Source organism: Periplaneta americana, chromosome 12, assembly GCF_040183065.1.
Source record: "Periplaneta americana isolate PAMFEO1 chromosome 12, P.americana_PAMFEO1_priV1, whole genome shotgun sequence".
In the NCBI taxonomy this organism is placed as follows: domain Eukaryota; kingdom Metazoa; phylum Arthropoda; class Insecta; order Blattodea; family Blattidae; genus Periplaneta; species Periplaneta americana.
Genome location: NC_091128.1, coordinates 101,604,348 through 101,627,727, shown reverse-complemented (window position 1 = coordinate 101,627,727; position 23,380 = coordinate 101,604,348). Strand labels below are relative to the sequence as shown.

Here is a 23,380-nt window from a genome sequence, read left to right as displayed (position 1 = left end):
ACAGTCTACAGATTGACAATCGGGCAAGAGAAGTGACACGATATCTCCTATGTTGGAGATTTGTGAAGTACGACATTAAAATGAGTTTGTGCCTATTTTGTGATAGATTTTGGGGCTGTGATACATATTATACAATGGATAAATATCATATAGCTGGTGGCTGTGCTTTGATTTCGTTGAACATATGTTGGGGGTATTAATAAACGTGTAGATTTGTTTTTCTTCAACCAAAGAACATAAATTCATAGTTTTGGATAAATTTATCAAAAGCATTAGTGCATTTTATAAAAATTAAGATTGTCGCTGGCTAAACAGTAATATAATTAATTATTATTGTATTATATAGCCATGCCGATTTGCGTGTGTTGTACATTTTTGGATGTGCATAAATAGTGCTTTAGAATGTCAGATTCCAATATTCCAAATAATTTGCATTCCAGTATTATCACAGACTCGAATACTTGTTTACAGGTATCAAATTGTAATATTAATAATAATAATGCCAATGTTGAAAAGGACATGGGTAGCAATGAACTTGATGAATCGAATAGAGAAACTGACAGAGATGAGAGTGAAATAAGTAAAACGTCAGATGAAGAAACAGTTACACATGATACTGATTCGTTAAGTTCAAATAGTTCTGCTTCAGATAACACAAATCCAAACTATGATGGGTATTCCGGAACTTTGCCACAAGATTGTCCTAATAAACGTGAAGAAATGGAAACCAACATCAAAACAAAAACTAAAGATAACACAGTGCCAAATCTTTCTGCTGAGGATGAACTCTTAATGGAAATTAACATGCAGTTGCCAGAGTCTGAAGATTCTTCAAAAAATGAACCACCCAACGGCATATCAACATCTATCTTTAGTCATCCAGCATACAAAACTGTTATTCAAGAGCTGGCTCAATTTAAGGAACAAGTGTCTGTACTTAATTCCGAAATATGCAGGTAATTTATTTATATTTAGTGGCTGGTACATTGATATGAGATCATTAACCACAAAACTTCAATCAAATATAGTAAATAACGAATACAGAAAGGAGGTTTGAATTAATATCAATCTTGTTTCTTGCTTCCCAATGTCGTTCCTATCATTGACACCAGTCAAAGCAAGGCAAATTTTAAGGTGTTGTCGGTCCATTTTTTCTTGCTGTTTACACAGTGAGCAATAAGGTGTTTCTGTGATTCCAAATCGATGAAGGTGTTTTGCTAGGAAATATGTCCTAACTTATAGGCTATGTGCTACTGCAGTCCTTCTGGGCCATTGTGGTAGATCTTATTAAGTGTTTGCACTGTTTGTGCAATGTTCTGGTTTTGAGTTCTTCAGTATGCTGTTACCGGTATTGAAAATTTTCTGTGCATATCGTTTGACAGTAGTAGCCTATATGAAGTATCTTCTATCTGCGTTTGAAATATTATAGCCTAGTACCTTTCTTTTTAGGAAGTCCGCTTGGTCATTACTAAAGACGTAACAGTGCCGTGGTATCCATTGTACTTAGTCCTACTTAATTGTTTTATTAGCATCCTGAAGGGTCTGTATTATTTTTTTTACAGTTTGCAGTTTCTATGGATGTAGCCTATTAGTAATTCTGGAGGACAACCACTTCACGATTTTCGAAATTTTTTTTTTCTTCTTCACAAACGACGATTTTATGCTCGATTTTCGAAAGGTAACACAAAAAAATTTCGGAAACACATAATTTCTACTGTAACCTAACATAACCTAAATAAATCTAACCAACCCAAACTAGGCCTAAACTAAGCTAAGCTAATCAACAAACATAACATTATGCTATCGTCCAAAGCTAGGCCTATATAAAATTTAAAAATCTAAAACATGTAAAACCAACAATCTGCGCATAATATAATTGATGAGAATTTAATAGATAGAATAATTGTACATGCTCGGAACTTCTAAAATCCATGGAGAGGTTTTCCTCCAGAATTAATTGTGTATTTTCCGGGAAAATGCTAGATTGGATTGCAGCTTTACAGTCAGTAACACAGCCTTACTAAAATTATCTAGGTGGCAGGTTAGCTGACATAGTGGTATGCATATAGCTTCAATCTCGCCGTCATAAGCTGTCTTATATTTGCCCACAGCCATGTAAGTTAGATAGAATAGTTTATAATATATTCCAGCTCCGGCATTTGCCTGTCCTATCTGTGAGTCATCTGTAACACATGTAGCTACCTAGTTCTTTTCAGGGTAGGCCTAGTTAGAAGTGGTAGTTTCTACAGTGAGATTTAATCTCATGGTGTCCATCTCTTTTTTTAATACAAATTCTCGAGGATCAAGGCTATGGTCAACAGACGTAGGCTAATTTGTAATGGGTTTTGTTGTTCTTGTAGTAACTGTGGTGTGCTAGATATCTTGAACTGTGATTTTAGATATAGAACTTTTTGTATAAATCCTTCTTGAGTTTTCAACCTTCTCTTGTTATTGGTAAGTAGTCCAGAAATGATCATCTGGAGTTCTTATCAATTTCTCATAAAAGAGCAGTGCTCGTTCTTCAATGATATTTCGGATTGACTTTAATCAAATAATAAGCAGCATAGCATCAGCTGGTGTTGTTTTAACTCCTCCAGTAAATTAATCAGTCTTAGAGCCTGATTTTGAATTTTCTCAGTTTTTTGGAGATGGTGTTCTTATACTGGTACCAGTATTTAAATATTAGATGGACAATTTTAGCCTCTCGCAGGCCTACAAATATAGAAAATTAGAGGTATCAGTACCGTAGTTCTTAAAAATAGCCTACATAGACCTACCAGTATATGATCAGAGAAATAGATTGTTTATTTTTTAAGGAAATATTTTCATATAGACCTAGCCTGGAGAAATTATTGTGGTGCTTAGTCTACCGATATTTCAAAATATTGATGTAAATGCATTGTTTAGCATTTCTGATATAGAAATGCGCGTCATCATTTGCCAAGACGGATTGTGTTCATGTTTAGAGGCCTACTTATGAACAATTTATCAGGAATGTGGACCTATGTAAATAGCATAAATAACACAAACTCATTGAATATACTAGTAGCCTACGATAATCACATTACTATATTTCTGATTATAGGTAAAACTTGTGTCAGTGCTATTCACTTCTGTAATGTAGCCTACAAGTCTAAACATACCAGTAGATATCCAAATTTCACACAGATGATACAAATCATATATTAATAACCTACTTATTTTGAATTTGTAGACCTACTTAGGCCTACTGTTCTATTTTCATACAAAAATATTCCTCAAATCACATAAACCTACTAAGAAGACAGTTTTAGAACATGAAAAAAAAAATCTGTACAAATTAGTTGCTTAGACCTAGCAGAATATCTGTATAATGCAGCTGTTTAATAGATAGAACAAAAGTGGATTACTAGTCATATGTATCCTTTAGTAAATTTTGCATAGATGACATATCCAGATAGGCCTAGTAGAGAGCTTTATTAGAACTGTGGCAGACGACTTTTGTAGACATTTTACATAGTTCTTTGACGACTTTTCTTCTTCGTGAAGTAATTCACTTTCCCATATGTCGCGCCTATAGAGAAGACAGCCTTCCTAAAGGGTTGAGCCATAATGTCAAGAATCATTTAGGTACCGTAGTATGAAATCTGTGAAAACTTTTGAAGTTAAGTGTAACAAATGAAACGGTCGTTAATTTGTCAACAGAGCCACCGGCATAGCTCAGACAGTAGCATGTTCGCCTGCTGATTCAGAGTTGTGTTCAGGCGTGAGTTCATTTTCCGCTTGGATTGATTACCTGGTTGGGTTTATTCCGAGATTTTCCAAAACTGTAAGGCAAATGTCAGGTGATCTATAGTGAATCCTTAGCCTTATCTCTCCAAATACCATCTCGCTGTCATCAGTTCCAGTGATGCTAAAGAACCCAGTAGTTGATTACACACTTTTTTTAATTTGTGACACAACAGCCCATGAAGGGCAAGACCCACCAACTGACTGCTGACCTCACATGCATCAGCAGAAGTGATCAATCATCTAACCAGTACGGGGGTAACTTCTTATCAGCACAATTAACTTCCCCCTCCTCCCCGTTGTTACAACTAGGTTCTGAAACTGGATTTTGCTATCTAGCATAGCTCCCCAAATTCATCACAATGCTGGGTGGGTACCAGTCCCATACACAGGGCGAAATTTCATGAGAACATTTGTTCCCCCATGAGGACTCGAACCAGCTTGCTGTAAAATGCAGACCGGTCCCATTCCAACCTCTACCTAACAATCTATTGTCAGGTGGCGAGTGGTCATATGCTAGTGTACAGACAGGTCCGTGCTCGCTTTCCTTCACTTCTCTTACCGCTTAACTTCCTTGGGATAGGCACTTCACACTGCCATCATTAAGCCGACAGAACATTACTACTGGGACCAGTCTGCATAGGAACTCTCTGTACAGTACAGTAGCTTTAGTCAAATGTCACATTCCTCATTTTATTATCACCTGGAATGCTGCTGAAACTGATATGACCTTAAACTGGTACTAAATCTTTGTAGCCTCTTTGAAATAGAATAACATAGCCTATTAGGCCTACATTTGGTCATGTTTTTTTTTCCATCCCAGTAATCTTCTATCTAAATGACACTGGAATAAAATAAAAATTAATTATGGTACGTAACTTAGTACTGTACTTTGACCAGCATATTCACGCATTCAATAAATATTAAACAACTGGTGATGTTAATTAGGAACATTGGCTTCCTTTTCAATAAATAGGATACCATACAGATAATCCTCTAATCATTGATAATATTTATACAGAAAATCCGTAAATGGGGGAAAACTTATCTTAAATACGCTACTTAAGAAAGATGTTCAAAATGACGACCTTTAGACCCTTGTTAATCATAGATCGTATAAACCAAACACACTGTTAAATCAAACAAACTGTTCAGTCCCAGCTGAATTAATAGAGAAAAATCCACCGCTTGAACCGAATTTTGAATAAACTATACTACGAACTGAAATTTTGTTTTCTCAGTGCATATTCCATAGCCTAAGTTATTTCTTAGCTAAACCGAATATACTGTATAGTGTACAGGAGCATTTCGTCCTTTGAAGCTTTCAGGGATTAGCCTATTTCAATTATAATTATAATGCGCTAATACAGTAAAAATAAAGTCTCGTTCTCTTTAAACTTTACTGGACTGGCTATGTGAGATCCTTCTGAAGACTACACAGGAGCTCTGGACGTAGTCTCCTCAGAGTGTGCTGTCATGTTGAGGGCAGTAGTCTATCATACAGCAATTGCTGATTTGTTTAACTATAAGAAAATAATGTTCCTATTTAGTTTTCTACTGTACATATTCATTATTCTTTGTTGTAAATCCATACTTTGAAATGTCTTAATTCTTACTGCAACTACAGTCTGTTACTGTGCCTTCAAAATGTCCTGTAGCCTATTGTATGTACTGTAGCATTATATTGCACTTATTCCTTAAGTAATGAGTCACTGAATTGTATCTTTTAAATGATAATCAGAAGGATACCCCTATGTTTTACTGTAGGCAGTATGATTTCTGAGAAAGTTAATTTTTTAATAATTAAAAAATGACAAATAAATATTGAATAAGTATTTACTTATTGATAGGGTACAGTGCACTATGTTCATGAAACTACTTCGAGTGCTGACTACCCACAGTGACAGAAATAAACTCAAAAAACTTATTTTTCGGTTTTAGATAATAGGAACCCATTTATACCAAAACTTCGTTAGGCAAACTTTATTAAACCGAACTGACTCTTTTTCAGTCCCTTGGGATTAGGATTAACGAGTGTCTACTGTACTACTGTTCTACCTGAAAAAAATACTTCAGAATTCTCTTCAGAAAGGATGAAGACTTTGATTTCTCTCTGGGCACTGGAATTAGACATGTGTGCTATAATGAATAGTATAAAATACTACATCATTATTTAATTACAGAAATAAATCAAATTGTTCCAACTAGCGAATGTTTTCTTAGAGGTTGTTAGGAGCTAATGCTGTGCTTCTCTGTAGCTAATAGCAGCAGTGAAAAATAATACCGTTTTCCCCCTGCACGTCATCACCACAAAAGAATCAACTCCTCAGCTCCCAATAGTAATTTTGTTGCATCCGAGTTATCTTGCAATTTTTAAATTCCTCAGATGTTTTTTTATTTCTTCATTCTCTAGTCTGTCTCTTGTTTTATGTAGGCCTACTGTGCTGCGAAGATAGCTCATCTTTGTTGCCTGAATTTTGCTGTAATTTGTTGCTGTTTTGAATGACTCTGTATAAGTAATATACGTTAGGGATATTTGTGAACACCTTATAATAAATTATAGCCTACTGTTAACTATGTACAATAATTTATATTGTTGTATAAATTATTTTATGGTAAACCATTAGGCCTATATGCTTTGAAAAATAATATATCTACAAGACTGAGAATTTGTAGCTAGGCCTATATAGTTATTTGGTGACTGTATTCAATGGCGGCTCGTGAGTTATTAAATTGGGGATTCACAATGATATATGAATAATAAAAATGACTGTTGTTTAAATGTTGTCCTTTTCTTACATACCTTTAATTTCCAATATTTTAAGACAAATATTTTCAAAATACTGGAAATAAAACTCCTTTTGGAAAGGTCCGACACTAAATTTAAATAATAAATATGAAGACTACTATAGGGAAAAATAAAATTATTGTAGTAGCAATGAGCAAAAGCTTGTAAGTAAGTCTCTGGAAATATATTTTGTAAGTTTTTTCTATGAGTAACTGCAAAAGACCGATTGCTCAGTAATAAGTAATACCCAGCCATTGGCGTAGCTCAGTCGGCAAAGGTGCCTGTCTTCTGATCTGGAGCTGCGCTTGAGCGTGGGTTCGATTCCTGTTTTGGCTCATTAACAGGTTAGGATTTTTACAGAGGTTTTCCCTAAACGTAAGGCGAATGTCAGGTAATCTATAGCGAATCCTCGGCCTAATCTCGCCAAATACCATCTCTCTATCACCAATTCCATCGACACTAAGTAACCAGTAGTTGACACAGTGTTAAATAAAGAACAAAGAAAATGTGGTCCTATAAAGAAGCATTAAACTTTGCCTAGAAATTGAGGAGGACTTTAAATAATAAGAGAGAAATATGCACGAACATGCATAAAGTTTTGGGCTATCATTCCTTGCTGTATTCATTTAATCTTTGTCCTCTTTGCACATACAGGGAAGTGGTATCTTTCACATTTCTTGTTACAGAGTTTGCACACACATTTTTCATTAGGTTCATAATAAAATGTTTCCATGCAGAGTTTATGATGAAAGCCATGTATGGCGAGCCTTATGATTGCACTGTGCATTTCTTGGTTTGGGCCTGCCCAGTCTCGGTTCGTCATGACATCTGTCATGTAGAACTCCCGCCATATTTCTTCTCTTTTCTCCATTCTCCTCCTCAGTGAGAAGGACTTTAAAAACACCCGGATTGTCAAATCTGCACTTTCATCTAGTTCTAATGCACCGCAAAATTTAATGCAGTCGACAATTTTAGAGAGCACATAACTATTTTCCGAGATTTTTTCATTATCTTTATGTTCAGGCCATAAGCATTATTAAACTGTGGGTGATTGTCCACTTTCCCTAAACTATTGAACTCTAGGGGAGAATAAAGGTGTGATTGCCCACTTTCATATTTATTTATTTTATGACTTAAGTGCGCCAAATCACTGACACCAAGCTTTACCCAATTAGGTTTGCCACTTTCTTTCTCAAATAACAAGCATGGAAAACAGTACAAACGATTGGTCACCTCACAGTTGCAAATCCATGCATTTCTTTCATGAATATCACACTCAAATTCTCTTTTAAAATCCCTGTTTTAATTTTTGTTATTTTATTACCTGCACAATATTGAGCTAAGATGTTTGTCTACCGTTTTGTTTCAGTTCTAATTTTTATTCGATAAGTTAGAAAACATATTTTTTCAACACTACTTTACTAGCCATCCTCGAAGAATGCCTCGGCACGAATGGCATGTGCTCCATGGTAGCTTATAGGGAAGCTACTATCTCGCTTCTAAGAGTCAGCCAGTCTTTCTCTCACTGTAGTGTCATAGCATGTGCTACTAAGCAGATGACAAATGTCATCTTTCTGCTGCAGTGCAAAAATGTTTATCCTTTCTCTTAGAGTGCTCGGAAGCAAATAATTCTACTACGTTATTTTTCTTTTATAATTATTTATTTATTAAATACTATTCTACTACAATTTTACTGGGGGTTCATGTGCTTAAGTGCTCCAATAGAGTAACCGCCACTGACTGTATTATTAGTAGACTTTGGCTTGTATTGTTTACTGATTTTCTTTCTCTGCAGCTAGGCTATTTTTAAAAAGTTTGTCAAATAAACTTCATTCTGGAGCATTGTTATAACTTGCTGATCTAGAAAAAAACTTTCTCATTTTGAACAGGCTTGAAGGTGAAAATCAAAGACTGGAGGCAGATAGATCACATGAAATATATTTAGTGCAGCTAGAAACATTGGAGAAGACTATTGCGCAGCAGCAGAGGGAGCTGAAGAAAATAAATGACCAGAGCAGTCAGCAAGCAGAAACTGCCGCAAAAGCTTACAACCAAATGAAACAGGAACTGGAGACCAAACTTGAAAGGGTATAGTAATTGTGAAATTAAAAAAATTGCTGTTGTCTTGTTTCACGAAATGTGGAGAAAATATTGTGATATTGGCAAAAATCTGTTTCTAGGTTTTTATGAACATATACATTTTCGTCATCTCTGAAACTGAAAAAATTGTTTTCTGTAAGTTGTCTATCCATCTGTCTGCACACAGCTTCCCCCCAATTAAATCCCACAACACTACTTTGTATTCACTTTTACAGTACAATCTAAGGCAGTTTAGAAAAATGTCTCTCATCATAGGAAAGATGTAGTTTAGAGAAATGTCTCTCATTCCACCCATCATAAGAAAGTCTCTCATTCCACTCATCATAGGAAAGGTGCATAGCCTACAGAGAATCCAATCCTACTTTCATTGATTTCTGTAAACTACAATAGTTTTTGGGTTGAGTTAGTATGCTTGTGAATTCCTGACAGAAAGGAAATTTTGAGAAATGTTGATTTCACATAAAAGGCATGTTCAAAGTTATTGCATAAAGTATAGTATTACATTGATTACATTGTTTGTTTAGTGTGATATGTGAGAAATATAAAGTACTTGTATTTTCAATTTATTCCAGAATTTCAGTTCATACTGGTTACAAAGCTTTTCATTTTACTATAATAGATGCACTCATATAAATGTACTGTGCATCTGTATGGTGATTGCAGAATATTTATCTTAATCAGTGCTTCTCAAATTGGGATGTGTACATACGCTTGTCGGCTTTGATGGTTTTACAGTTGCCATGCTGGCCGTTGAATCTGAGGTGCATGGGTTCAATCCTGACTGTGGGAAAGGATTTTAAAATGCTATAAAATGTTATGTATGGCTTCTTTTGGGAGGGAAGTAAAGTTCTGTGATCTATATCGTAGATTACGGCTTGTAAAATACCCTGTCCCTGATGGAGGTCACCAAGCAAAAGTTATCTACCATTTCTCACCTATGTTGATTTCATTGCTGTTGAAAGGATCCATTAAATAAAGCATTATTACTACTAATATATATTGGTGAAGTGTTATAAAACTATACAACGTCTGCATTATCAGTTGAAGAGTTTTTTTTTGTGTATATATGAATATCTAGTTATTGCACAATACTGGGTGTTCATTTCAAAGTGTGTCATGACGTCACTGTTGTGAGTCAGTGATTTGAAGCGAGTTTCAGCTTTTATGTCAGAGAAGTTGCCTGTTATTCAAGGCGTTCAATCTGAACTTGAGAACGTATACGGTACAACTTGAATGTCGTAGGAACAGATGGCGGTCTGTACGGTCTGTGTGCTACCATAACCTCTTTCGAAGTGTGTTTTGCGTGGGCAAGTCGTACGCAGGGTATTTGTTATCATCGGTTGCGTACGGTGACATTCCACAACACAAATCAAATGCTCCATGTCCATGTTGACCGTCCAAGTTAATGTCAACAAATACGTAAGAAATCGTCTTAACCCTCTTGCCATATCCCGACAGTAAGAAAAAAGCTCACTTCAGTACGTGTTTCCAAACAGTTCACATTCCTGCCACTGCCGGCATTACCATACATATTGGTACATACCGGTACTCTTCAGAATGAACGCCGTACTTGCTAGGCAACTTCTGTGGCACATAGGTAATGCGCCTTTGTGGAAGTGAAGGAAGATTGAATTCTCTAGGCTCATCGACTAGCCACATGACGGCATACGGCGAGCCATGACACACTTTGAACTGAACACCCAGTATATGTTTTTCGATTATTTTCTTTATGCATTATAAGTAAGTTATTAACAATTTTATTAAAAGTGAAACAATTCCATACATTTCTTAATAATTAAAGTGATTAAAAATAGAACTCTGCCTAAGAAAATTGAGAACCACTTATTTTATTGAATATTCAGTACAATAATTGAAATTAATTTAAAATTGAAATGGTTACATAATTTAGATGACGAAACTGTTTGAGGCAGCAAACAAAGACAAAGAGGCAATGGTTATGAAATACGCAGTAAGTGAAAAGGAAGTAATTGGCCAGAAGAAAGAACGAGAATCATTGGAGAAGAAACTGCGAGAAATGGGCAAGGAGAAAGATTTATTACTAGGCAAGCTGAAAAGTTTATCTTCTGAGAAAACAAGAATTTGTCAAATGCTGGATAACAAGGTAAAAAAAAAATTCACCTTCTTTTTAATTCGGTTAGTTGTTAATTATTGGTAGATTTGTAAAATAGTATTTGGTTGCTTTAATTTGCCTCTTCACTCACCTTTATTGATCCTCTTGCCTCTCTGACCTCATTGCAGTTGTACAGTGTGTGGCATATACAACTTACCAGTATTCTGATTGGTCGTTGCACCTTTTTCAACTCTTTGTAATTTCACTGCTTAAATGTTTGTGATTCTTATGTGTGAGGGAATTTAAAACAGAAGGTGTATGTGAAAAATTCATGAACTCTTGAATAGCTAAAGACTGAAATCAGGCGAGTTCTGAATGAAATTACAGACAGATAGTTGCAGAAGGTGTTTCAGGATTTTCTACATTGATGTGATTCTTGCATCCAGAAAGGTGGATATCATTTTCAACGTATGCTTTGATAAAAAGTCAGATCAGCACAATGTTTTCTTAACACCTCTTACTGGTACATTATTTGTACGAGACCATAGGCCTAAATCACTACCATTCTCCACCTATTCGATGATTCCCTCCTGTGTGATAGGGGGATAAGATCTCCCCACTAAACATGCATGCTGTGACCAGTCATAATGATGATAAGTTGTTCAGTATATGCCGTGCACTGTATACTTTGCTGCTGCTGCTTTATCTACTACTTTTCCTCTTCCTTGTCCTCGTTCTTATCCTATACTCTTTTCTTTACTTTCCTTGTCTTCATAGGTGGAGTTAAGGGGGGCATGGGGGAGCACTGCCCTCCCAAACCTGGCCGAACTTTTTTTTTCTATTAACATTAGAAAATATTGAATACAAAAGATTTTTCTTACTTTTGTTTATGATTAAGTTTCTGTGCTTAAATTGACGATTTAATGTCTTCAGACCATGTGTCTAGGCTATAAGCTTAATATTTATTTTAAATTTCTGAATGTATAAGAATTTCTAAACGTGATTTGAGGAATGGAAGCACTGTAATGTTTTTTGTAACAGCCTGCACTGATGTGTTCAAGCAGCCATTTGGAGAAATATGAATAACATACTGCACAACGATGCAGTAGAAAAAAAAGTGATCACGGTATAATGTGTAAACTTAAAGACGAGATTAAATAAAATAATTATAATTTACATTTCATATGATATCTTGATTTTTTTTAAATAAACTGAAAAAAATAAATGTAAAATTGGTCCTCTGCTGTAGAGTAATAGTTAGCACGTCTGGCCATGAAACGAACAGGCCCAGGCTCAAATCCTGGTTGGGACAAGTTACTTGGTTGGGGTTTTTCCTCAACCAATTGAAGGATAATTGCTGGGTAATTTTCGGTGTTGGACCTCAGACTCATTTCGCCATCATTAATTCACATATCATCATCCATACAATAGCCTGGGTTAAGTTCATGGTGCGGTGTGCTGTACTTGGTCAAGAGCGTGGCTGTTCGGCTACTCAATCATTCACAAAATAGGAGTAGTAAGCACAATAAACCTCAGGCTGCAGTGAAGCCTTTGGGTCCCTCAGTTCTGTACAAGCGGTAAAAGAAAAGTAAAATTGTCTGTATACTCGTATTTTGTTACAATTTTACTTTATTTTACAATACCTTTATTAAATGATCATATTCCGATATACTATACCAGGGTCAAGCTGTAACAGGGGGAGGAGATCAAGACGGAGAAATTGACCTACATGTCTTCCTATTTTTGTATGAGATTTGGCTCTACTTTCATGATTATGTACGTTTTAATCTTAAAAGGGCACGAAAATGTGTAAAAAGCAAGGGGAGTAGTTGCAGCATCTTCTTGGTTAATTTTGGCAAATAAATAACTTTTTGAATATTTGTTTTTATAAATTAGTATATAAACTGTTTGCTGTTTTGTTTGCATTGTGGACACTGAATCATTCCCATAATCAGTGACTGAAAGCATGTTTGTTGACAAGACGAAAACTGGTAGATATCTGCTTAGCTCTTCACCATGTGTACTAAGATTATCAGAGATGTTACATAAATTATAATATTTGTGTCTTCTCTTTGTAATGTGACTGATCCAACATTGTGAAGTCAGCCTCAGCAAAGAGCTTATATATCTTATTGGTCACTCACTTTATACTGTGTGACATGCAGAATAACGTGGTTTGATCAGACCATTTCAAACTTTTCAAACCATACTCGACCTTTAAATAGTTGTTCACTATCATGTGTGTCCTTATAATTGGTCATACACTACAAGAAAGGAGAAATATACATGTGGAGAAAGTCTAAGTTGAACTTTGGCTATCAAATTGCTCTGAATTGTCTCCTAAATATCTTACAAATGAACTATGAATGACGAGTCCAGATTAATATAAAGCGACATTTCTTTTGGATAGTACTTATTTTCCAAACTCGCTGCAAACCTTCTAGATTATTGCACTTTTTTCAATTCTCTTTGATAGTATTTGTTATGGGTTTTTTACAGTTGTATTTGAATTGTCTTCTTTCTCAAATTTGTTAAATACCGGTACTTCTAACAAACTTGCATAAGCCCCTTTCCTTGTCAGAATGTTTTTATAGTCTTTAGATGTTACATTCCACAGATTTGAACATGTTGCACTGCCATTGTACTGCAAGTCGCATAGTGTAAAGTGACCTTAAAAATGCGTTATGATTATGATGATAAGGATGACGACAATAATTATACAAGCTAAATTACATGTACAGTGATACTAATATACATTTTTAATTTGTTTAAGGGCCACGAGGTATTTGCGTTACAAAAGGAGAATGAAAAGCTGAAAGAGGATTTGAATTCTCGTGATATTAAAATAAAGTGGGCACAGAACAAATTGAAGACTGAAATGGATATTCATAAGGTACTCACTTTCATAATTGTGAATGTCTAAACGAGAATCTGTTTTTTTAAGGATTATTTTTTATTTGAGATGTTCATACAACTACTATACAAAAAACACAATTCATTAAATCTCCCCTGTAATATTGGTAATAGTCCACACCTGTGGAGTAACGGTCAGCGCGTCTGGCCGCGAAACCAGGTGGCCCGGGTTCGAATCCCGGTCGGGGCAAGTTACCTGATTGAGGTTTTTTCCGGGGTTTTCCCTCAACCGGATACGAGCAAATGCTGGGTAACTTTCGGTGCTTGACCCCGGACTCATTTCACCGGCATTATCACCTTCATATCATTCAGATGCTAAATAACCTAGATGTTGATACAGCGTCGTAAAATAACCCAATAAAATAAATAAACTAAATATTGGTAATACAGGGTGTACATAAAAGAATATAGCGATTTTAAAGGTATTTAACGATACTTTAACTAATTATGACAATAACAAAACTCACGTTAAATGAAAGAGCAACATCCCCAGTTTACATTATAAGTTCATAAGTGTTTAATGTGAGCCCTGTTTGTTACACGACACACCTCTAATCTGTAGGCTAATTTCTCCCATAGTTTAATCAGCATGTCTGGAGTGATGGCAGCAACAGCTTCTTGAATCCTGTCTCTCAAATCGGGGCAGGTTAGCAGGCAATGTAGGCAAGTACACTTGGTTCTTTACAAAACCCCCCAAAAAAAAATCGCATGGGGTGAGATCAAATGACCTTGGAGGCCACTGGAGATAAGCCCTGTCATCGGGTGCATGGCGACCAATCCAGCGGCCAGTGATAACATTATTCAACCAATCTCGTACAAGGTGATGCCAATGTGGAGATTTGCCATCTTGTTGCCAAATGGAGTTATTTGATTCATCCTGCAGTTAAGGAAAGAGCCATTCTTGGAGCATATCCAGATAAGTAATTCCAGTTATGGTAGCTTCAGCGAAAAAGAACGGACCATAAACCTTTTACCCTTACACAGACAACCGGTTGTTGCCAACTGGTTATGCCATCTACAGATGTTGTTGGCATTTGGGGGATCACGATTAAACTGCCTACGAAACGCACGTTGAAGTGTTATTAACCAATTTACAACTATAAACTTCAAAACACAAAATGCTTTCTGGTGAGGAGTCGCCATCTTTGTTCTTTGTTATCATCGCTGCCAAGGAGAAAAAACAAAGGAAAGCTATCTGCTCATGCATACAACTAAAACTGACTTCCTTCCTCTTTCATTTGAGCCCACAATCAACTTTCTACGCCTCATCTGAGTGATAATATAACGACTGTAAACTGCTATATTCTTTTAAGTGCACGGTGTATATTGCAGCTAGCTTGGACTGAACCATCATTATTCTCTCACATCATTTCCTTCTACTATTTCATGTTTTGCTCTGCTGATAGTAGATGAAAACATTAGAGAATATGACATTGCAACAAAAATGTACATGTACTACAATAGACTCTCGATTATCCAGGTTAATGAAGGTGAAGAACTACATGGATTTTCATAAAGCATGTATAATACAGTTTAAGAGTAAATTTTCCCTTATTCGACAATCTGCTGCTAACTTATCAGCCGAATTTTCCTTCTCGAATTTATCACTTGTCGTTTTTGTTTTATTATTAGAACCATTTTCTTCTGTTCATCAGTCGTGGCAAGATATTTAAAACCAAGTAGAACTCTGTTCAGTAAAGATTGAAAGGAACTATCTAAACAGAGATATTTCACCAGGTTTTATGTTTTCGACGTGTAAATAACAATGGCTGTTTGGCTGAAGGTTATCACAAGTGCTACTACTTGCATTCCAAGAGCTCACTAAATGTACAAATAAGCTGCAAACAAATTAATTCGCATGTGAAAAATATACTGAAACTGTTAATAGTAGAAGAAAGTTATGAACATTTATTTTCTGAAATATAGCTAAACTAACTGCGAGAGTTAGAATAACAAAAAATTATACTTCTAAATAAGAATTAAGAACTACCTCTTTGATCTCAATAAAAAATAAGAAACTTCTTCATAGGTAAAAAAAAAAGTATCCAACAGAAGTGAATACAATTTGAAAACAAAACCAAATATGAATAGCACTCTTTGCGATTTCAACAACAGGAATTACTTATATTTAAAGCTCTCTCTTCAATCAAATTGAGATGTCTTAATTTCTTTTGTTTGAAACCTGTTTATAATTTTTTATTTTAAATTTTTTTGTGAACTATTCTGTGTCGTAAGGCAAACCCAGTATGTTGGGTCAGATTTAGTAAGTAATATGGGAATATTCTTAAAAAATTAGTGATATTTAGAGCCATTGTTGAATTATATATAGTGACAGACGCAATTTCAGATATTCATATAGATGTGTTTGTGTTTTTGTATAATTACAGTAGAACCTCTATTATCCACGGTAATGAAGGCGTGAACTGAACTGTTAATCGAAAAATCGGATAATCCATACCATAAATGATTTTTATTTATGTTGTCAGCAAACAGTTGGATACATTAAGAAGATTGATGAATGATTTTCATAAATTAAGTGTATAGTACAGTTTTGTACATAATTTAAAGTTCCTGCCACGCTGCAACCACTAGTGTCTTCATGCTAGACACTACACTGTGCAATATTATGCTTATTCACCATGAGTATGTTTGCAGTTGTGTGGAAGTTATTGAGGACATTCCTCTGAAAGCAGATTGTGACTATTTTACAAATTTACATCCTACAAGTAACTGTTTATGTTGTCGATATTGACAGAAGCATTCCTACTACATACTGTGTAATACTAGTGGTAAAGAATTGTAATAACCCTCTGTAAAAAAATACACACAGTAGTAACATAATGTATAGAACTTCGTACTTTTCTGCAGCAAAAAAAAAAAAGTCGGATAATCCGCTGGATGGATGATGGATAATCGCAGTTCTACTGTATATGTATATTTGTGTAACTACTTTGTCTGCCTTCGTGGATAAAAATTTCGAAAACGAATTAATTTCGGTCAAGCTTCTGCTGCTTCCTACTTTGTGACATTGTGGGAGATATTGTGATGCCGCTAGATGTATTATAATACAGAATGGATATCGAAATGCCACCGCAGTTCAAGGAAACCAGTCAGCTGCGAGCTCAGGAAAAAGAGAGGTAGGACGACTTAGATGTAGATGGAGCAATCAATTTTAGCCTAAGAACAGGTTTGCGCCTAATCCTTATCAAGAATAATAATAGGAAGAAGTTTTGTATTTCATTGCCTCGGGACTGCAATTGATTCCATAACAAGTTGGTACACATGGAACCTCGTGTCCTAGGTTCTGCTACATGATAATTCTGTACTCCTTCCATTTCAGGCAATTCTAAATTATAGTGCTTTGCGCAACTACTAAATGTACATAGGCCAAATAGAAATGATCGGGACGAAATTGAAATACAAACTGCTGAGCCATTTATACCCGAACCCACGCTTACAGAAGTCGAAATTGCGATAGAAAATCTGAAAAAGTACAAGTCTCCAGGTATCGATCAAATTCCAGCAGAATTAATACAAGAGGGTGGGAGTGCATTATATAGCGAAATTTATAAACTTGTACTTGCTATTTGGGAAAAGGAAATTGTACCAGAACAATGGAAGGAGTCCATAATTGTACCTAATTTTAAAAAGGGGGACAAAACCAACTGTGGTAACTTTCGAGGAATATCACTTTTGTTGACGTCGTACAAAATTTTGTCCAATATTCTTTTGAGAAGATTAACTCCGTACGTAGATGAAATTATTGGGGATCATCAGTGCGGTTTTCGGCGTAATAGATCGACTATTGATCAGATTTTTTGTATTCGACAGATAATGGAGAAAAAATGGGAGTATAAGGGTACAGTACATCAGTTATTCATAGATTTCAAAAAGGCTTATGACTCGGTTAAGAGGGAAGTATTATATGATATTCTTATTGAATTTGGTATTCCCAAGAAACTAGTTCGATTAATTAAAATGTGTCTCAGTGAAACGTACAGCAGAGTCCGTATAGGTCAGTTTCTATCTAATGCTTTTCCAATTCACTGCGGGCTAAAGCAAGGAGATGCACTATCACCTTTACTTTTTAACTTCGCTCTAGAATATGCCATTAGGAAAGTTCAGGATAACAGGCAGGGTTTGGAATTGAACGGGTTACATCAGCTTCTTGTCTATGCGGATGACGTGAATATGTTAGGAGAAAATACACAAACGATTAGGGAAAACACGGAAATTTTACTTGAAGCAAGTAGAGCGATCGGTTTGGAAGTAAATCCCGAAAAGACAAAGTATATGATTATGTCTCGTGACCAGAATATTGTACGAAATGGAAATATAAAAATTGGAGATTTATCCTTCGAAGAGGTGGAAAAATTCAAATATCTTGGAGCAACAGTAACAAATATAAATGACACTCGGGAGGAAATTAAACGCAGAATAAATATGGGAAATGCGTGTTATTATTCGGTTGAGAAGCTCTTATCATCCAGTCTTCTGTCGAAAAATCTGAAAGTTAGAATTTATAAAACAGTTATATTACCGGTTCTTCTGTATGGTTGTGAAACTTGGACTCTCACTCTGAGAGAGGAACATAGGTTCAGGGTGTTTGAGAATAAGGTGCTAAGGAAAATATTTGGGGCTAAGCGGGATGAAGTTACAGGAGAATGGAGAAAGTTACACAACACAGAACTGCACGCATTGTATTCTTCACCTGACATAATTAGGAACATTAAATCCAGACGTTTGAGATGGGCAGGGCATGTAGCACGTATGGGCGAATCCAGAAATGCATATAGAGTGTTAGTTGGGAGACCGGAGGGAAAAAGACCTTTAGGGAGGCCGAGACGTAGATGGGAGGATAATATTAAAATGGATCTGAGGGAGGTGGGGTATGATGATAGAGACTGGATTAATCTTGCACAGGATAGGGACCGCTGGCGGGCTTATGTGAGGGCGGCAATGAACCTTCGGGTTCCTTAAAAGCCATTTGTAAGTAAGTAAGTTAATCATATAATACAATTACAGTACTGTGACATGGCATTAAATGTTTTGTTTTTCGTAGTAACCTGTAAATACCCTGCAGTGCTTAAATGGTCAGACCTTCGGTTTGTCACACAAGCGGGCCAAGTTCCAATCCTGGTCAGGCCCAGGATTTTTTAATTTGAAAAATCCGTAGTGACATTTGTGGCTGACAAGATCAAAGTTGGGGTTTTTCTCAGAGTTTCTCCCGATTCCCAACATTAGGCATTAACATAATTCTATCTGATCTCCATTTTGTTACCATTTCATAGCATTCCCTGAATGCTGACTAGCAATGCACGGAGGGGGCTAGTCTAGGAATAAATGGGGTTGTCTGCTTGAAACTTGGATACTCAGCAAATCTTAGTGTATTCAGTTGGTGTGGATTGGGAATGTTCCTATCTGGAGGGTAAGTGTAATAGAGATACTAGATCATAGTGCCCCCTTTGAATTACAATACAATACGAACTAATAAATAATCTAAGAATAATTATTAATTAATTATTGGTGATTGAGAGAAATGAAGGTACACCATGGTTACATATTATTGGACGATTTCAGAAGGCTATGTTTTCACCAATATTGAATATAAATACTACCATTTGAAAGAGCGAAGTTTGAAGTATTTTACTGACCTTAGATGCACTCTTGTTATGTGTAATACGGGACATCCAGGCAGTGATCCCATTCTTGCCAAATCCTCTCAAACATGTCTTGTGTGACATTCCTGATTGCTGTGTTAATGAACCTTCTCAATTCTGCCAACGTCGCTGGAAGTGGAGGTATGTAAATATTGTCCTTGACGAAATCCCACAGAAAGAAATCACACACTGTGAAATTGGGTGAACAGGTTGGCCATGTGCAGAAAGTGCTGTCTGTGCCCGTTGCATGACTAATCCATCAACCTGGTGTTGATTTAGGTACCTCCAAACCTCCATATGCCAATGTAGAGGGACTCCACGTTGTTGGGAAATGAATTCCTGTTCCCTCTCGTCCGTGAGTTGCGTCATTAGCCAAATTTCCTAAATCAACACCTATCAAGTCAATGGATTGGTTGTATAGTGGACACAGACAGCACTTTGTGCACATGGCCTACCCATTCACCGGATTTCACAGTATGTGATTTCTTTCTGTGGCGTTTCATCAAGGACAATGTTTATATACCTCCACTTCCAGCGATGTCGGCCGAATTGAGAAAGCTCATTAACATAGCAATCAGGAATGTCACACAAGACATACTTGAGAGGATTTGGCAAGAATGGGATCACCACCTGGATGTCTGCCATATTACACGTAGGGCTCACATCTAAGGTCAGTTTAAAATTTCAAACTTCCCTCTTTCAAATGGTGGTAGGATCATGTATTTATGTTCAATATTGGTGAAAATATAGCCATCTGAAATCGTCTAATAATTTGTAACCATTGTGTATTTTAATAATGAAAATTTATTTGAATTTTCTAACTTACTTAAATTAAACATTAAGGTATACAGTGTAGTTTGAAATTGATTTTATTGTTCATAGGAGACGCAAGCAAAGCACGATAAATTGCTTCTGAAAATGCAAGAAAAGCAGGAGGAGTCAGAACAGGTGCGACGAGACTGTCAAGCAATGATTCAGGCTTACCAGCAATCCCAGGAGAACAAAGCTCACAATCTAGGTAGATAAAGACATTCTTTAATGTCTTCTGTTATGCTTAACCTACTATTGCTTTGTTATGGCCATGTTAAGATAGCCTATCATAGACTTGAGATTAACCTGACATTTTAAAAATTATAATACTCATTACCATCTAGCATTGTTTCCGAGTTCTTCAGGTCAGTGTTTGAAGAGTGTCCATTCATCCCTGGTGTTCCAGTTCTCATCATCTGTTCTTCTCCTTCTTTCTTTGGCTTCCTTCATTTGATCTGTTGGTTTTGATCTTCTTCTCTTTCCATTTACTTTTAGTTCCAGAGTTAACTTAGTAATTTTTTAATTTTTTTTCCTTTTAATGTGGCCAAACCATTTTAATTTTTTTATTTTTATGTCGTGTAATAAACCTAATATTCCCACTTCTTCTTGAATACTTGTGTTCCTGATCCTGTTCTTCTTGTTTTATCTAATATGCTATAGAGAAATTTCATGTCTATTGCCTGTAATCTATCTTTATTTTGTTATTGTTTTTATTACTAATTAATACCCATATTTCTGCTCAGCATGTTAAATTTCGCCTGAAACTGTTTTGTAAAATTAAAGTACTATCAAAGTCTATTAATGAAGAAAACTTCATATTACAGTATAATTGAAGTAGTGTCTCTTTTCAAGAAAATTAAAGACAGCAATGGCTTACAAAATACAAGAATAGGATCGATAAATAGATTAAATCGTCAACATGGTGTTCATTATAAATAATAATAAGGATCCGAAGATGCTTTAATTAAAGCGAAAACTTTAGTCTAAATATAGAAATGTAACATCAATATATTCACCTAATGATAAGTAAAGATGGAAATACTGGAATGAAATTTGTTGAAAAGAAATTTAAAATACAAGAGAGTAGAATGAGTTGAGCTGTTTCTTCAAACTTAGCATTAATATAAGATTGCATATTCCTAATAGAAAAAGAAATGTTTTGTAAAAATAAATTAAATGATTCCATGTCTGACTAGTGTAATATGTAGCTAGTTGGTGATGTATGCAGTGGAGAGGGAAAGGAACTGGTCACCCTACCCCATTATCTTCTATATAGCCTAGTTGCCTCATATGTGGTGCCTTCGTGGTATCACTTGCGGGATTCAGACCTGTCTTTGGACAGTTGACTAAACAACAACAACAACATGTAATTTATGTATTAAAATTAGTTTTCAGCATTTAACATATCTAAAAATAGACTATCATTATAAAGGCCTTATATTTTGGATGTAGTAAAGTTACAGAATCTTGTATGCAATGATAGAAACTCTATATATAATATAATAAAAATGTACTTTAAAGTTTTTCAAACCTGATTGACTAAAATGGCTTTAAGTATTTATTTGCTCCTTCACTTGCTTATCGCTAGTTCATATTACTCACATTATTATTCAATGAGAAATTTGTGAGTTTGTGATCAATCAAAAAATGTTAAGACTTGCTAGAACTGCTTTGGTAAACTTGTACCTTCAGTCTACCAAGTCTCTTGAGTTTTGTACAAAATATATTTGTAATTAATGATTCATAACTTTCTATCACAGACCAGCAATTGAAAGAGCAACAAGCAAAACTGATCATGGAACGACATGAACGAGAAGATAAAGAAGAAACACAGAGGCAACTGCAACAGGAGATAGAGAACTTGAAAAGAAAACATCAGCTTATCATTGATGAGAACAATCTTCTATCCATCAAGGTAAGTTAACTGTTTCTTTGTCTTTTTACTATTTTTACGAAATATTTTTCTGATTTTTTTTTTGTCCTTATCATATGAAGAGCATTTGTCCACTTGATAGTTTGATATCAACAGGACCCGTGTAACAAATAGGAAAATACGTACTCTTGAGAATACCAATTGCTGTTACAGCATGTTGAATGTTTAATAATGATTAGGGGCGGATGTTGATGAAAAGTCATCTTCTCATTTTTCACAATAGGACGATGCCTATTAATATGGAAATCCTTTCTATGTTAATATCAACGTAAAAAATTAATTTTTTTTTGCATTTTTTTGCATTTTTCGACATTTTTGAACTAATAGGTCATTTTTATATTTTTTTCGCCATTTTTTGGTCATTTTTAATAATTTGAAGAACTTTTAGATCATTTGGAATGCATTTTACTTTCTTCTTTACTGATAGGTCTGTTAAATCTTTTTCTAAGCAAATAGGTCAGTAGTAATTACCTACTGAATAAGTGAATAACAGTGAAGTTTGAGTTTTATAGTTTGAAACAAACTGTAAAGACCATCCCTCATTCCACTGAAGGCTTCACTTCACACAACGGAAGTAATATAAAATGCTTGACAACAGCTTAGTTTAAGTGAGGGCTTTGACCGCTACTGTTCTTTTGTCAGTATGAGGGTGTCTTTAGAATTTGTTTGTTTGGAAGGGAAGAAACTTTCACGTGTCCTGCACAGGACGTTGTGTCCCCATGGAAGGAAAGGGACAGCATTTTTAACACAAAGATTGCAAGAATGCAAGCTGCACACACAATTTGTCTTGTCATTCACACTCCTCCATCTGGAAGGTCTGGTAACAAAAGTGAAGAATGGAAGGAGGAGGAGACGGAGAATGAAGGCAGTGACAAGGATCACCACCGATTGAAACACATTGTAAACCCTCATTAAAATCTATAGTTTTTCCTTAAAACCTTCATTTTTTTGCATGCCCTTTTCCTTTATCTTAGCCAAATTCCAGGAAGTTGCCTCCTCTCTCCGAGATTTGCGGCGCAGTCATTGAAACAAGATGACTAATTTTTAAGAAGTTGTGGTACGAGTATTTTGAATAATATTTAAATATCATTTTCTTTTAATTTTATGTCATTTTTCCATTAGTTCAAGGGCATTTTAATGATCATTTTAAGTAGATTTAAGAGTCACTATATTGTGCTTTTAATAGTTCGGTACCTGCTCTCTTGGAGTAAAAATTACACGATTCTTCAATTTCTGGAAAAAAAAAAAAAAAAAAAAAAACTGTTATCCATTTTTGCACATGTCTTGGTTATAAGAGATGTTGGAAATTACTCCCTTCCACTGTTATACATTCCAGG

The 23,380-nt window shown here is 35.5% G+C and overlaps 1 protein-coding gene across 3 annotated transcripts in view; it reads left to right on the top strand.

Annotated features, from left to right (window-relative positions):
* Window positions 1-23,380, top strand: part of LOC138710723 (coiled-coil domain-containing protein 186-like) — a 45,268-nt gene continuing 21,888 nt past the window's right edge. For 2 of the 3 annotated variants that reach the window (XM_069841789.1, XM_069841788.1), the window contains exons 1-6: window positions 1-956; window positions 8,446-8,644; window positions 10,566-10,778; window positions 13,501-13,620; window positions 20,183-20,318; window positions 21,871-22,025. In XM_069841789.1, coding sequence (XP_069697890.1) covers window positions 403-956; window positions 8,446-8,644; window positions 10,566-10,778; window positions 13,501-13,620; window positions 20,183-20,318; window positions 21,871-22,025 — 1,377 coding nt within the window. In that variant the 5' untranslated portion in view covers window positions 1-402. The remainder of the gene's footprint in view (window positions 957-8,445; window positions 8,645-10,565; window positions 10,779-13,500; window positions 13,621-20,182; window positions 20,319-21,870; window positions 22,026-23,380) is intronic. The other variant, XM_069841790.1, reaches the window with a different exon arrangement.